General features: G+C 46.4%; 1 protein-coding gene across 2 annotated transcripts in view; it reads right to left on the bottom strand.

Annotated features, from left to right (window-relative positions):
- CEP95 (centrosomal protein 95) overlaps window positions 1–14,930 on the bottom strand; it is a 30,851-nt gene extending 15,921 nt beyond the window's left edge. For both annotated transcript variants that reach the window (XM_040989520.1, XM_040989521.1), the window contains exons 1-7: window positions 14,587–14,930; window positions 13,196–13,324; window positions 11,748–11,855; window positions 9,392–9,502; window positions 5,828–5,933; window positions 4,252–4,364; window positions 712–840 (exon numbers count right to left, since the gene is read on the bottom strand). In XM_040989520.1, coding sequence (XP_040845454.1) covers window positions 712–840; window positions 4,252–4,364; window positions 5,828–5,933; window positions 9,392–9,502; window positions 11,748–11,855; window positions 13,196–13,324; window positions 14,587–14,833 — 943 coding nt within the window. In that variant the 5' untranslated portion in view covers window positions 14,834–14,930. The remainder of the gene's footprint in view (window positions 1–711; window positions 841–4,251; window positions 4,365–5,827; window positions 5,934–9,391; window positions 9,503–11,747; window positions 11,856–13,195; window positions 13,325–14,586) is intronic.
- Window positions 14,931–15,249: the final 319 nt, after the last annotated feature.

Below are 15,249 nucleotides of genomic sequence, written 5' to 3'. Positions count from 1 at the left end.
CCTGCACTGGACTGGCAGAGGCAGAAGGGCAGCAGCATCTGAGTGAGGCCCTCCCCTAACAGGCAGCTGGCACGGCTGGGCAACTGCCCTGGCCCACACAACTCAAGCCCCAGGACTTCATCATTTGGTCAGGCAACCACTCAGGCATGTCAGCTGTGCCCTGGTGGGGACACAACCCCCTTAGGAATCCCAGGCCACACAGCATGGCTTAAGTCCTAGGCCTTCTCCCTGGTGGGCCGGGCAACCACCCCAAGCTGCACAGCACTGGCTTCAGACCCCTTCCAAGAATCCCTGTCTGTGTGGCATGGATCACGCCCAGGTTCTCCCTGGCCAGGCGACTACCCTGGCCCAAATGGTTCTAGCCTTAAGCTCCTCAAAGCACCCTATTCTCCCATCTCCCAAACAGGTTGAGCAGACACCTTGACAAAGGGTGGGGGAGCGCAGGGCAGAACCGAGCAAGATCATTGAAAATAAAAAACAAACAAAAACCTTACTTGAAAGGCAGAAGTATGGGCAGGGAGGAGAAAGGGAGGAAAAGCAAAAATTCTAAATAAATATGTGAACTCATAGCAACATTTACAATAAGATTACACAAAACCAAAGAATCGCCACGTATAAGGAAAGCAGGAAGGCTAACAGCGGTAACAATTATCACAGCACTACTGTCTCGACGCAGCTGCAGAGTCGGGAGCTGAGTCCACTGCGACTCACCGTCCGCAACAAAAGGCGGCCTCTTCTTCAACAGAAAACTAGAGGAGGGAGGGTCCAAAATGTCATCAAGTGGTTTTGAAATTGGTGTTGAGGCCTTTTTAGACTGAATCTCACTGGGCCGTTGGTTCCCTAGGAAAGAAAATATTAGAGGTCAAATGTTAAGCTCTGAGGGGATAGCACATGGCACAGCACATTAAGCTGCCCGTGTCACATCCCATATGAGCACCACTTTCCGCCCCAGCTACACCACGTGCAATCCCTGCCAATGCGCCCGGGAAAGCAGTATAGAAGAGTCCCTGCCACTCATGTGGGAGACCATGACAAAGCTCCTGGTTCTGGCTTCAGCCTGGCCCAGCCCTGGCTGCTGCAGCCACCTGGGAAACAAACCAGCATACTGAAGATCTCTCTCCCTCCCTCATCTTCCCTAACTCTTTCATATAAATAAAACTCTTTTCTTAAAATGTAAACTATCAAGGGCCTGGCACGATAGCCTAGTGGCTGAAGTCCCCTGCCTTGAATGTGCCAGGGTCCCATGTGGGTGCCAGTTCGTGTCCTGGCTGCTCTATTTCCCACCCGTTCTCTGCTAGCGGCCTGGCAAAGAAGTCAAGAATGGCCCAAAGCCGTGGGACCCCGCACCTGCGTGAGACCCAGAAAAGCTCCTGGTTCCTGGCTTCGGATTGGCTCATTTCAACCACTGTGGTCACTTGGGGAGCGAAGCAGCAGATGGAAAATACTCATCTCGTTTTCTCTTCCTCTCTATATCTGACTTTCCAATAAAAATAAACCTTTAAAAAAATTTTAAGCAAGCGAAATAATTCACCCAAGTGGGAGACCTGGAAGAAGTTCCTGGTTCCTGGCTTTGGACAGGCTCAGCTTTGGCCTTTGCAGACACTTGGGGAGTGAACCAACGGATGAAAGATCTTTCTGTCTCTCCTCTCTGTAAATCTAACTTTCCAATAAAAATGTAGCTATAGGGCCTGGTGCCGTGGCCTAGTGGCTAAAGTCCTCGCTTTGAACGTGCTGGGATCCCATATGGGCGCCGGTTCTAGTCCCAGCGGTTCCACTTCCCGTCCAGCCCCCTGCTTCTGGCCTGGGAAAGCAGTCAAGCATGGCCCAAAGCTTTGGGTTCCTGCACCCGCATGGGAGATCTGGAGCAAGTCCTTGGCTCCTGGCTCCGGATCGGCACAGCACCGACCACTGTGCTCACTTGGGGAGTGATTCATCGGATGGAAGATCTTCCTCTGTATATCTGACTTTGTAATAAAAATAAAGAACTCTTTTAAAAAAATGTATCTATAAAAAAAACCTGGGAGCCTGGCGCCATAGCCTAACAGCTAAAGTTCTTGCCTTGCATGTGTCAGTACCCAATGTGGGCACCTGTTTGTATCCCGGTGGCCCTGCTTCCCATCCAGCTCCCTGCTTGTGGCCTGGGAAAGCAGTCGAGGACAGCCCAAAGCCTTGGGACCCTGCAAATGCTCTATCTGGGATGCAGGTGCTCTGACCTGCAACCTTAACTTCTGGGTAACACCTGCACTGATTTCCATCTTAATGTGCCTAATCCACTCTGATACTCTCATCCTTCCATTTAAAAAACGCATTGTTGCTTGGTGTTTTCAAACACTGAATAATTTTACTACATATTTTTCTATTTTCCTCAGTTATTAGCAGCCTCTACAAGGAAGAGATCTGTGTCTTACTTTCCAGTGAAGGACCACTTCCTAACGCGGGGAAGACACTGAATAAATACCAACAAATAAAAGGAGAGGGTGGCGGCACATGTGCTGTAGCAGAACAGAACTAACCGGTCAACTACCCCAAATGATGACAGCAAAAGATCTCGGAGAATGGAACCAAAGGACACTGGGAGGGTGACGTCATCCTCGGATGGGTCAAGTCGGCAGCATTTCAGAACTATCCAGGCCACCTGGACAGAACCCTCGGAATAAGTACACACTGAGACTCTGGGTTGATATGAGGTGGTGGTTCCTCATCCCTGGCTACTGGGTCGTGTGCAAAGTCATGAGTGGTTTTCTCCTTTGTTTTTCTCCCAGGAACAAGAAGAAATAGCAAATTTGGAAGCAATGAATTCACCCAATTTTCCCTAAACCTCGATCCTTCCTACCCTGATCAACCAACCATGTACTCCTTATTAAAAATAACAAAAAGTAACAATAATAAACGAACATGTCACGGCTAATGTTTTTAGCACTCAAAATTTACCCACTATGTAAAGTAAGCTATCACTCGGTGTGAATGGCATTATAAAAATAACAGAGGCCACATCTCAGAAACAGCTTCAGTCTGAGGAAGGTGAAGGAGCCACCCCTGGAGGGAACAGCATCACAGCACAAGAGCATCGTGTCAGAGAAGAGCCTGGCGAGCACCTGAGGCAGGACAGGGAGCAGGCAGGTAGTTGGAGGAAGCAAAGAGGGAGGCTCCAAACTGTAGCTGCACATACACAAGATTACTGTGTACAAGCAGTGACTGATACTGTGCAAAATGCGACCGAAACTGGAGAGAAACTGCCATGGGGAACACACTATTGGTTGAAACGTTGCAAAAAATTGGTCACCACACCCACTTGGGAGACCCAACAGGAGCTCTCGGCTCCTAGCTTTGGATAAGCTCAGCTCCAGCCACTGTAGCCACTTGGGAAGTGAACCAGGAGACACATCTTTCTCTTTGTCTCTTCTCCTCTCTGGAAATATGCCTAATAAAAATAAATCTTTAAAAAAAAATATTAAGAAGTCACCCCACAAATTATCTGGCAACCTTTCAGTCATATATTTGTTTTGGACTTGCTGTTGTTATGTCTGTGACTTCTATTTGCCACTTTCTATCAATTGGACAATTTTTTTCCTTTTTTTAAATATTTGAGGACACAGGGGGAGATAATTTTCATCCATTAATTCACTCCCCAAATGCCTACAACAGCCAGAACTCAGGATAAAGCCGGAAGTCTGGAACTCCATCCAGGTCTCCCACACAGCTGGCAGGGGACCCAAGCGCTTGAGTCATCTTCTGCGTCCCGGGGTGAACACTGGCTGGTGGAGGAGGGGACTGCATGATGGCTCAATGGCTAAATCTCACCCCAAGTGTTGGGATCCCACATGGGCAAGACTCGTGTCCCGACTGCTCCGCTCCCCTCTAGCTCCCTGCATTTGGCTGGGAAAGCAGCAGATGGCCTGAAGCCTGGGAACCCTGCACCCGTGTGGGAGACCTGGAAGAAGCTCCTGGCTCCTGGCTTGGGACTGGCTCAGTTCCATCTCTGTTTCTCGCCTCCTTTCTGTAAATCTGCCTTTCAATAAAAAGTGGAAGCAGAGTAGCTGGAATTTAAAACTAGGCACTTCAATATGGGATGTGGGTATTCCATGTGGAAGCTTAACTGGTTGTGTTACAGTGACCAGCCCCAGAATTTCAATTCCAACGTGCTGGTAGGGCTCTGGCTCTTTTTCTCAAGCTTAAATTTTACTGTGGTTAACCATCCACTCTAATACTTGTGCTCTCAATAACAGTAATTGATATTTGAAGCTTACTCACCATTACTTCTTAGAGAAAAGGTGTGTGCTGTGTCTCCAAGTCTAATTATCTCGCCCGTGGATTCCGCTTCGTCTTCATCCCAAGAGGGGCCCAGTGCCTCAGATGACGAGCACCTGGAAGAGTTTCCGGTCTCTCAGCATTTGGCCTGGGCACAGATGGCCTTGTGAGCCAGCCTGATGTGTCCAGACCGCTCAATGCCTGCAGCAGATAATGGGAGACGCCCCCTTCTGCTGCTCCTCCATCTTGTTTCCAGTGAGACAGGACTTGGGTGAGAAGCAGTGTATGACGTATTAGGGTTAAATAAGACAACACAGAGAAAAGCAGATACTGCTGACTCCAGCAGCGTGGGGAAGGAGGGGACTCCACGCTGTGTATTCATTTTGCATTATCACTAAATTGACCCACCTCTGTATTTTTTCACTTAAATGTAATAATGAAAAAAGCAAAGATTTTCACCTTTTAATGCTTTTTCTCTAAGGCACATTTTTCAGTGTACTAAACCTGCAAAACACACTGCCTACACTTTTAAACCATAAGAAACTCTGTAAGAAATTGAAAATTGAGGGTTGCAGTGTGGAAGCCTGGTTGCTGAAGTCCTTGCTGTACATGTGCTGGGATCCCATATTGGCACTGGTCTTTATGTTGGCTGCTCCACTTCCCATCCAGCTCCCTGCTTGTGGCCTGGGAAAGCAGTCGAGGGCGGCCCAAAGCCTTGGGACCATGCACCCACATGGGAGACCCAGAACCAGCTTCTGGCTCCTGGTGTTAGATTTGTTCAGCTCTGGCTATTGTGGCTACCTGGGGAGTAAACCAGCATATGAAAGATCTTTCTCTCTTTCTCTAAATCTACCTTTCCAATAAAAATACATAAATCTTAAAAAAATAAAAAGACATTGAAAAAACTGAGTATTTAAGGGAACGTCATATCATGGCAAAATGGCAAGCTTTAGTTAGCAGGTAGTACAACTGAACTGTAACTACATTCATTCTATTTTATTCTATTTCAGCACAAATTTTTAAGTGCTAACACTGGTCAAGAATATTGATACATGATTTTTGCAATAACCTGCCTTTTTTGTGCTAACATAAGACACAGTTGTGGCCTTTCTGGAAAACATTTTGGCAACTTTTATTAACAGCCTTAAAACAACTGATCTTGTTTGAATCTAGCTTAAAAACATGAGGAAGAGAAATAGACAAATGTATCATTTCTATTTTTTTTCATTTTAAAAATCTTATTTAAGGAATAACTTCCATTTAAGGTGGTTTTGCACATTAGAAAGCATCTCTCTCTCTCTCTCCCCCCATCAAATAAGCTAAACAAATACCACTTTTTTGGTATAAGTATTCTTCAAGAATGATAAACTTTGATGATCAAGAGAAAAATTAAAAAATGAATAGGTAATTAAAAGTTGAGAAGTGGTATTTACAGCTCAAGGTTCCTAGAATCCCTCCAGTGAAGGTCTACGAGAAGTTACTAACGTGTTCACATCATGTCTAAGGGTGCTTTGGTAGCAGAGCCTGTATTTCTCACTTCTGGAATACATAACTTGTTTAATGATATTCAGAGAGCTACCTTTCAAAAGAGACTTTCTTTGATGATGATTTGGATTCCTTAGAACTTTCTAGATCTTCCAAAGGCTGTCCTTGATGGGATTCTTTAAAATACTGCTCAGTTTCACCTGTTAATTTAAAACAAAAAAAAAGTGATACAAAGCCAACAACCCCTTATCAGGTTAATTCTATACTTATTCTATACAAGAGGCTGCAGGAAGAAAGAACAGTGAGGCGGGCCAACCTGTCCTGGGGTAAACTAATGAAATTTTTAAAAAGCCAAGTCACCACCTTACTAGTTACTTCGGTCACAAAAAGTACACTTTAAAAGTGAGGTGTTGGGACCTGGCACAGTAGCCTAGCGGCTCAAGTTCTCACTTCGCTTGCACCGGAATCCCATATGGGCATCGGTTCTAATCCCAGCTGCTCTGCTTCCCATCCAGCACCCTGCTTATGGCCTGGGAAAGCAGTCGAGCATAGCCCAAAACCTTTGGACCCTGCACCCACGTGGGAGACCCCGAAAAAACTTCTGGTTTCAGATCAGCTTAACTCCGGTCATTGCGGTCACTTGGGGAGTGGATGGAAGATCTTTCTCTGTCTCTGTCTCTCCTCTCTGTACATCTGACTTTCCAATAAAAATAAATAAATCTTAAAAAAAAAAAAACACATACTGGGGTGTCTACAGGGCCTAGCACAATGGCTCAATTGGCTAATCCTCCCCTACCAAGCACTGAAATCTCATAGGGGGCAAAAATGTAGCACCGAGCCTGCCACGTGCCTCTACATCCTCACTCTTCAGTAAGAACGCTGTCAGGTCCAAGGCGGATGCTACCCAGTGCAGGGGGCATATTAATAACTGGCATTTTGAAAACGGAACCAGCACTAAGTGATACCGCCAAGTGATTACATTCTTCCCCTGCAAAGGCTGAGAGTCAAATAAGAAATGCTGTCCAGCCAATGGAATAGCAAGCTTCAATCCATCAAACCCACGACGCACTACTGGTCTCCCGGGACTATTGCTCAGCCTTTACCACACATACACATACAACCCAGAATCTCTCAGCTTTAACCCTCCTCCTGCCAACCCCACTCCCAGGCCATCAGCTTCACGTTATTATCCATTCTCAGCCACCACTTGAGCCTTAAAATTATGAAAACTATTCATGTAGGGCCAGCACTGTGGTGCAACGGGTTATATTTCCACCTATATGCCAGCATCTTATCTAAGCACAGGTTTGAGCATTTGCTGCTCCACTTTTGATCCAGTTCCCTGCTAATGTGCCCCAAAAGCAGCAGTAGATGGCCTAGGAGCCTGGGCCTGTTACCACCTGGGAGATCCGGATGCAGTTTCAGGCTCCTGGCCTTGGCCTGAACCAGTCTTGGCTAGCATGGACATTTGAGGAATGAACTAGAAGATGCAGTATCTTTCACTGTCAATTTAAAAAAAAAAAAATCTTAAAAAGAAAAAAGCTATTCTTAACCGCTTTACTTGGAGGTAATTTTCTACCTCAATTATGTCGCCAAAAAAAATTAAAGTGGGCCAGTGCAGCTGCGTATCAGGCTAACCCTTCCCCTGTAGCACTGGCATCCTAGCATCCCATATGGGGACTAGTTCATGTTCTGGCTGCACTTCCCTTCCAGCTCCCTGCTAATGGCCTAGGAAAGCAGTGGAGGCTAGTCCAAGCGCTTGGGGCCCTGGCTGTGGATTGGCTCAGCTCTGGCCATGTGAGAATTGAACCAGTGAATGGAGGATCTCTCTTCTCTCTTTTTGTAACTCTGTCCAATAAAAATAAGTAAATCTTTTTAAAAATTTCATTAAAAGTCAGAGAATCCAAATACCTACTGAGCCATGAATTAGGTAAGTGCCATGTGTCACTAATTTTTTTCTAATTGGAAAGGCAGATCAGATTTATGGAGAGAAGGAAAGACAAATATCTTACATTTGTTCGTTTACTCCCCAAATGACCAAGATGGTCAGAGCTGAGCCAATCCTAAGCCAGAAGCTTCTCTTGGGTCTCCCATGTGGGCGCAGGGTCCCAAAGCTTTGGGCTGTCCTCTACTGCTTTCCCAGGCCACAAGCAGGGAACTGGAACGGAAGTGAAGCAGCCGGGATATGAACTGGCGCTGACATGGGGTGTCAGCACTTGCAAGGTGAGGATTTAGCCATTGAGCCATCATGCCACACCAGGCACTAAATTTCAATCTCTAATTACTATGTTTTCATTTTACAGATAGATGTCTCCCTAACGTCAGTAAAAATTTATCTGACAACAACAAATGTTGATTTGTTTTTTGATTCCTTCCAGGGTACCTACATTGGTATTTGACATAGTAAGCACTGAAATAATTTTAAATTAAAGCAAAAAATTTTCAGTTTTCAATCTTCGTGTCGATCTTCTAGGTCTTTTTAACAGCAATGACTGAGGCAGGAAACTAGCCTAAACTAAATGAAAATTTTTCTCAAATGAGATAATCATAATGTACATTTAAAAAAAAAAAAACCGTGAAAACTAGAAAAGGTGAGCCACCTCAAATTTTTGTCATAATTCGTACTAGAGTCTGTTACTGTTGCGGCTGGAAGCTTTTTGGGTAACTCCACAACATCAAGACAGATGACACATCATTCCACCCATGGTCAAAAACACAACCAACCCCCAACTGTCACATGTGGCTCCTTTATTTTTTTCTCAACGATAAGTAAACAATATAGTCAAGACTTTCCAATACTTAATTTCCTTTTGTATGATTTCCTTAGGATAAATTTTTAGAAATAGGATTTACTGAGCCAAGGAGTAGAAACAGCTCTTAGCCACTGTTCCTTGAGTTTAAATGACCACAATCTTTTTGGATAATGTCGCAATACTGATCTTTATAAAATCAAAATTTCACAAACTGAATTACAATGTGGAGAACTACATTGCTCAAAAATAAAATTTTAAAAATATTTCGACTAGGGGGGTCTGGCATTGTAACAAATGGTTCACCTGCTGCCTGCCATGCCAGCAACGCACAATAGCACTGGTTCAAATCCCAAGCTGCTCTACTTCTGATCCATCTCCCTGCTAAATAATCTAGGAAGGCAGCAAAAGATGACCCAGGTGCTTAGGCTGTTGCCACCCACAAGGGAGACCCAAATGGAGATCTGGGTTCCCAGCTCCCACGTGGCCCAGCCCTGGCTGCTGCTGCCATCTGGAGAGTAACCCAGTGCATGGAAGATCTCTCTGTCTCCATGAAACTTAGCCTTTCAAAAAAAAAAAAATCTCAGACTATTAGTAACCACAAGGATAAGCTGACAGAACTGCAGCTGTTCTTCCTGGGATGTTTCTGTGCACATCCCTATTTGTAATACAAATGGCTGTTTTCACATGGGAAATTCTGAATAAGAGACTTCATGCAACAGAACAACAAACAATTTTGCTTTCCCATAGTTTAGCTTTAATTTACAAACAAGATCCAATTAAACAAAGGATAAGTAACCTCATGGAACCTGACCAGGCATAGTGCATTAGCGATTCTGCTTCCTAAGATACACAAGCAAAGAGCATACAAGACCATGTGCCGAACAAACCACGTCCCGCAAACTTACTTCTCTCATGAGATGTTTCACTGATGTGCTCTGTAAGATACTCCAGCAATCCATCAAATATTTCTAGGAGATTCTTAATTGATTCTTTATCTCCTTTCACTATATTTTCTCCTAAACACAGAATACAGTTATTAAAAAATGTAACCTGCAAGCCTCTTAAAGTGGTTAACACTGAAAAATACTTTCCAGGATACAAGTAACATAAACTAACCCAGAAGAACTGATACATTAAAAGCATTATTTTCCTGTTGTCTTGATTATATATGAATAAAGGAGGTAGCCTTAAATATGGTGTTTACTTGCAAAATAATTGGACTTAAGATTCATACTAAAACATCACTAAGCAATTTTTTTTTTAAATGAGAGTAACTTTCACACTGTGAAATTCTAATTCTGGGATGGTGGTCGCTGAGAGCAGCAGAGAAATAAGCACTTGTTGGGATACTTCAGTTAAGAAATTCAGTGGCCAGGTGCAGTAGCCTAGTGGCTAAAGTCCTCCTGGCTCCAGATCAGCTCAGCTCCAGCCATTGCAGCCACTTGGAGAGTGAATCATCAGACGGACGATCTTCCTGTCTCTCCTACTCTGTTTATGTTTGGATTTCCAATAAAAATAAATCTTTAGGAAAAAAAAAAAGTCCTGTTTTCTCCCACATTTGTTAACTCTATTTGTGTAGACCACACCATTTTTCTGATTAAAGCCTCATCAATGGCTTCCTGCATTGAAATCCTTTTCCTCTCACAACATCCTCCTCTCCAGACTCATCAACAGTTCATGCTGACAAAGCTTTTAGCTCCAGTAAATGTCCAGTTGAAATGCTGAACAGAAACGGGTTGGCCAAAGTATGAAAACCTGACATATCTCAGACTGTTTACGACGACAGAACCACCGGCAGGTATTGCTGGCGCCCAAACACCGGCTGTCCTTCGAGAACATGCCTGGCACTCTCAGGACTTCCTACTAGCACAGGAGAGAGAATAGGAATTGAGATCCAATCTAAATCAGCAATCTGATGCTTTCGGCTACCACTAGTTAGAAGACAACATTTGACAACTCTTTTCTGCCTACGCTAGCTAACCTGAAATCCTGTTTTCAAGCCCTGTTTTCCTGGCTTCACTTATGTCAGCAGACCCCAGGGGCACACTGCAGACGTCTTAGTCTCCAGGACGGGGAGCACGCTCTGCCAACCCAGCAACCACCTAGAGCTTCCTGGAGCAGGAGACACTCAAGACGCCAGCAGCTGCCTGCGGGAAGGTACGTGGTTTCCTAACTCTCCATGGGCATCAGGTTGGTCAGGGGCAGCTCTGCATGAGAAAGTTCTATACATACATGTTTATCCTGGCACACTACATTTATAAAACACAAATGCCAGAAATGCCCTTCTCAAGTGATAACGCTATGCCAACCCACAAGACAGGGAGGCCCCAGAATTACCCCAGAAAGTGACTTCTCTAAACTGCTTTACCACATTTATTTACAAAGACACACTCTCAAAGACAGTACTTTTTCTTTGGAGTATAAGATATAAATGATTTGTGCTAATATTTGCCTTCTTTAACTGTCGAAGAATGAATCAAAAGTTTAAACTTTGTTTTTCTGAATGTGGCATAGTTTCAAGTTTCCAAGATTCCCTTTGTCCACTGGCTTGAAATAATTAACTGGAATAATCCTAATTTCTCTCTACCTGCCATAATAAAAAATACTTAAGCATATTTGGTATGTCTGGTTTTAGGGTACAGCATGGTACTTTTATCTGGAAAAAACTTAAAAATGGCTCAAAACTCAAAAAGCACACAGTGAAAATTCCTGTCCATTTGTCCTACAGCCCGAATGTTCCCCTTGCTGGAGGCAATGCGTATTACAACTTTCCTGTATGTTATCTGGAGACCTCGAGATAGCAACCAGCTGCATAAGTAGCTCATGATGTATGTTATCACTAACTGCAGGACATTTTCCTCATTCTATATATATCAAAGATTATTCCTTTAAAATGCAGCACTGTACATAAAAAACATTATCAGCTTTTGTAACTGCACAGTAACTCACCACGTGGAACAGTTGTAATTTAACCAATTCTTATTAACAGATACTGAGTTGCTTGAAACTTTTAGCTAGTACAAATAAACAGTACTGGTACTCTTTAAAATCCAAACAAAACACATACCACAAATTATCAGCATGGATACTTAACATCTCACACTCAGCTCCATCACAAACTCAATGCTCAGTCTCCTCGAACAAAGTTTTCATGTGCCCTTGCCTTAAACATACCATTAGATTGTCTTGGCTCAGGTTCCAAAGAGCCTACTGAACTAATTATCTTACTGAAGTGCCTAATTATCTCAAGTATATACCAACCTGTTATGTGAGACAGGCTGACCTGCAGGTAATCCAAGGCCAGAGAATCGATCACAGCCTGCACATTGTGGGCGTCATCCTCCTGACTCCTGGGAATAGCTATGAGGTCTGTGGGGTGAAAAGTCCCATCATATTGCATCTGTGAGAACCTACAGCTTTCAAGTAAACTGAACTGTTAGAAAAGTTCTGCCAAAATACAACGTGTAAGAAAGCACAGATAAAGTTAACAGAGCCCAAATGGGGCACAGTAGATTCCCTAACGTTTATGCATTTACAGATCAAACGTAATATATGCCATATAAAGAAGGACAACTTGGTTCCTAAATTCAAGGTGCTTATCAGTAAGGGAGGCCAGACATGAGACAGGATCTTTTTTTTTTTTTAAAGATTTTTAAATTTTTATTGGAAAGGCGGATATACAGAGAGGAGAGATAGAGAAGATCTTTCGTCTGAGCGCAATGGTTGATGCTATGCCAATCTGAAGACAGGAGCCTCTTCTAGGTCTCCCACACGGGTCCCAAAGCTTTGGGCCGTCCTCGACTGCTTTCCCGGGCCACAGGCAGGGAGCTGGATGGGAAGCGGGGCCTCCGGGATTAGAACCAGCGCCCATATGGGATCCCGGGCATGCAAGGCGAGGACCTTAACCACTGCGTCACCACGCCGGGCCCATGAGACAGGATCTTAATCCAACAGTACCGGCTGCTGCCCAGGAGAAAGTGACCACAGCAGAGTCAATCAGAGTTCACGCATGTCCTTTTAAATAATCTGTGGGAATTACTGGCATAAAGATTTAATATGTGGGAAGATTTAATATTAAGTCAAATATCTCCTCTGCTAATGAAGATGATGATATCTGGGGAGGGTGGGCTAGCACAAAGAGCAGCGAGAAAGCATCCCCTTATTCTAGGAAGTGGTGAGGGCACTGCCGGAAAGCATACAAACCTGACACCACTTAGTGGGTATAAACTACAAAAGAAACAGGAAGTAGAGCAATCTACCAATGAGGTAGATTTTGAGCTACTCTAACAAGAGATACAGCCAAAAGGTTGTGATACCTCCGAAAGGAACAAGCAGAAGACAACATACAGATGATTAGACATGCAAGCTTATTAATAATCTTCTCATACAGCACAAACATCAATTCTTCTCTTTAGTACAGGTTAAGTAATCTGACCTAACTCAACTGCAGAACCTCTAAAGGTACACTTGAACAGTACGACTTTCACAAGTCATTATGTGTGAGTACGCTGTGCTTATTAAAATGCCTCCATCGGGTTAGTCAGGGAGCTGGTTAGCAGAGGGCACCCCCGCTGGTGTCAACGAAGGCAGTAAGCTGATAGAAATGATGTGCACAAAAAGAAACCTAACGATAAGTACCAAAGGCTCCACCTGACGCCCTTGGCCTTTCCGGCCGAGGACACCCGTTGTCATAGTTTTCGCGACCTTACCTGGTACCTTTTCTCCCAGAATGGACTGATAAAGAGCAATAAAAACATTGGCATCGCAATCTTCAAGCTCATGTATCCTCAGGTGTATGTGACACTTAAAGAGGAGGTTGTTGGCAATGGTTATCCACTCTGCACGGGAAGCAAGAGGAAGGCTGGGTCAGCGCGGCAAGGGTCGTATGCACACCTAGCAGACACCCAACTGTGCAGAAGATGAGGGATCTGGGTGCTGCGGAGTTTCACACATCCTTCATTTTCTGGGGACTCTAATTCCAACCTGCTAACGCAGCGGTCACTACAACAACCTAAAACCTTCAGTCCTTCCCCGGTTTTTCGTATAGAAGCCCTTTCACAGGTGTTTTTCATGAGAAGGAGTTACACGTAGAGGAGGGATGGGTCATAACAAGACAGCTTAATGACCATCTGCAGCTACTAGAAACTAATGAGAGTTGCTTCAAATTCCCAGTAGTGCTTCTCATCTTGGCACCAAAGTATCTCCTGCAGGTCAGGATGTCTCCGGGGCCCACAGGTGATGATGCACCTAAGCCTTTCCAGAACTGTACTAACAGCAGCAGCAGTGTCGCGCCTGGTTACATCTGACACAGATGCAAGAACGTTCCTGAAAATACAACACCCTCTCAACTCTAGCTCGCTACCACTACCACCCTCCCCCTCTGCCACACATTGCCGGGTTGAGCCAAATGGAAGGGTTTCTTGGCCAAAAGCAACTCAGAAGCTTGGAGCGCCTGTTCCCCTGCAATGACTGGCGATCAGCGGGACAGCGCTTTCATTCAGTATTTAATACATCTCCAGCACGGTTCGACACGTTTGTTCTAGAAACGAAACGGGGCGCATGGGGGAGGGGGCCTGCGCGAGTCCCTATCCTCCACGCCCGCTTCCTACAACCGACCACGCCATGACGACGGCCTGTTTGTACACTTAACGAAAACGACGAGGCGTCCCAGAGACGCCAACCGCGTCACCCCCTCCAAACACCGTGCCACACGGGGGGAGGGCGGCTCGAGGGCACCCAGAGGGGGAAAAACAAAAAGCCGGCCCCAGGCCACCTGGGCAGGGGCACAAACACAACTGAAGGGTTATTTTCCCGCAAACACCCGCACAGACGGTGTGCGGTCTCGGGACCCACCGGCAGCCCAGGGATGGCCCTCTGTCCCGCTGCTTTCCAGTCAGCGTGCAGGCGTCCCCCGCCACACCGGCCGCGCCATGGGCTCCTCTCTAACCCCCATCCCACCCCACCAGCCTGGCTGCCCCACAGCCCTATCCCGACTAAACCCAACGGCCACCGGGTCTCCTGGCCGTCCCACGCCTCGCTCAAGCCCTCCGGAGGGCTTCCGTCCGCACTCATACACCAGGGGCTCCGGGCCGACACTCACCGGCCTCGGACGCGGCCATTCCGCGGCCGGAAGGCGCCGCCGGACTCCCAGGCGGCCGCGCGAGGGCGGGGTGCTGGTGGACGGCGTCCCGGAAGGGTCGCACCGCGAAGTCCCGGCGCGGGCACCCACCCAAGCGCAGGGCAGGAGGGACGTTACAACGGCTCCTCGCCGCTGATTGGCCACCGAGGAGCACTTCCCGTGGTCGCACGCGCCTGGGCCGCGGCAGTTTGCGGAGGGCAGATACCATTCTCCGCGGGCCAGATCCTGCTACAGGACGTCTCAGGTCGGTCAATTGGACAGTTTAGGTTACCCAGCTGCCCAGGTCGGCCTCAAAGGGGGCAGAGCTGCACTTCCGGGGAACTATTTTCTTGTATATCCTTCCGCTCTCCAACACTAAGGGAAGTAGGCCGGGGTCACGTGACAAGGTCTGGCTCCGCCTTTCCGTCTTGCTGGCGGGGGGGGGCGGAGGAGGGCGAAGGGGGTGTTTTCCGAACTTAAACGTGAGGTGTGCAGAGCGGGCCGGTCTGCGCCGTGCCCAGCTGGAGGAGCGGGAGGACGAGGTGTCTACGGGCGCAGTCCCTCCGGCCCCGCGGCGCTGCCTGAACGCCTGGTGAGGGAGCGGCCGCGGGGGGCGGGGTGAGAACCGGGCGGATGCCCGAACGC

The sequence above is a fragment of the Ochotona curzoniae genome, unplaced genomic scaffold (assembly GCF_017591425.1).
Source record: "Ochotona curzoniae isolate NIBS_2020 unplaced genomic scaffold, NIBS_Ocur_1.0 contig_523, whole genome shotgun sequence".
NCBI lineage: Eukaryota > Metazoa > Chordata > Mammalia > Lagomorpha > Ochotonidae > Ochotona > Ochotona curzoniae.
Note: the sequence above shows the minus strand (reverse complement) of the source record. Positions and strands in the feature narration are given on the sequence as shown.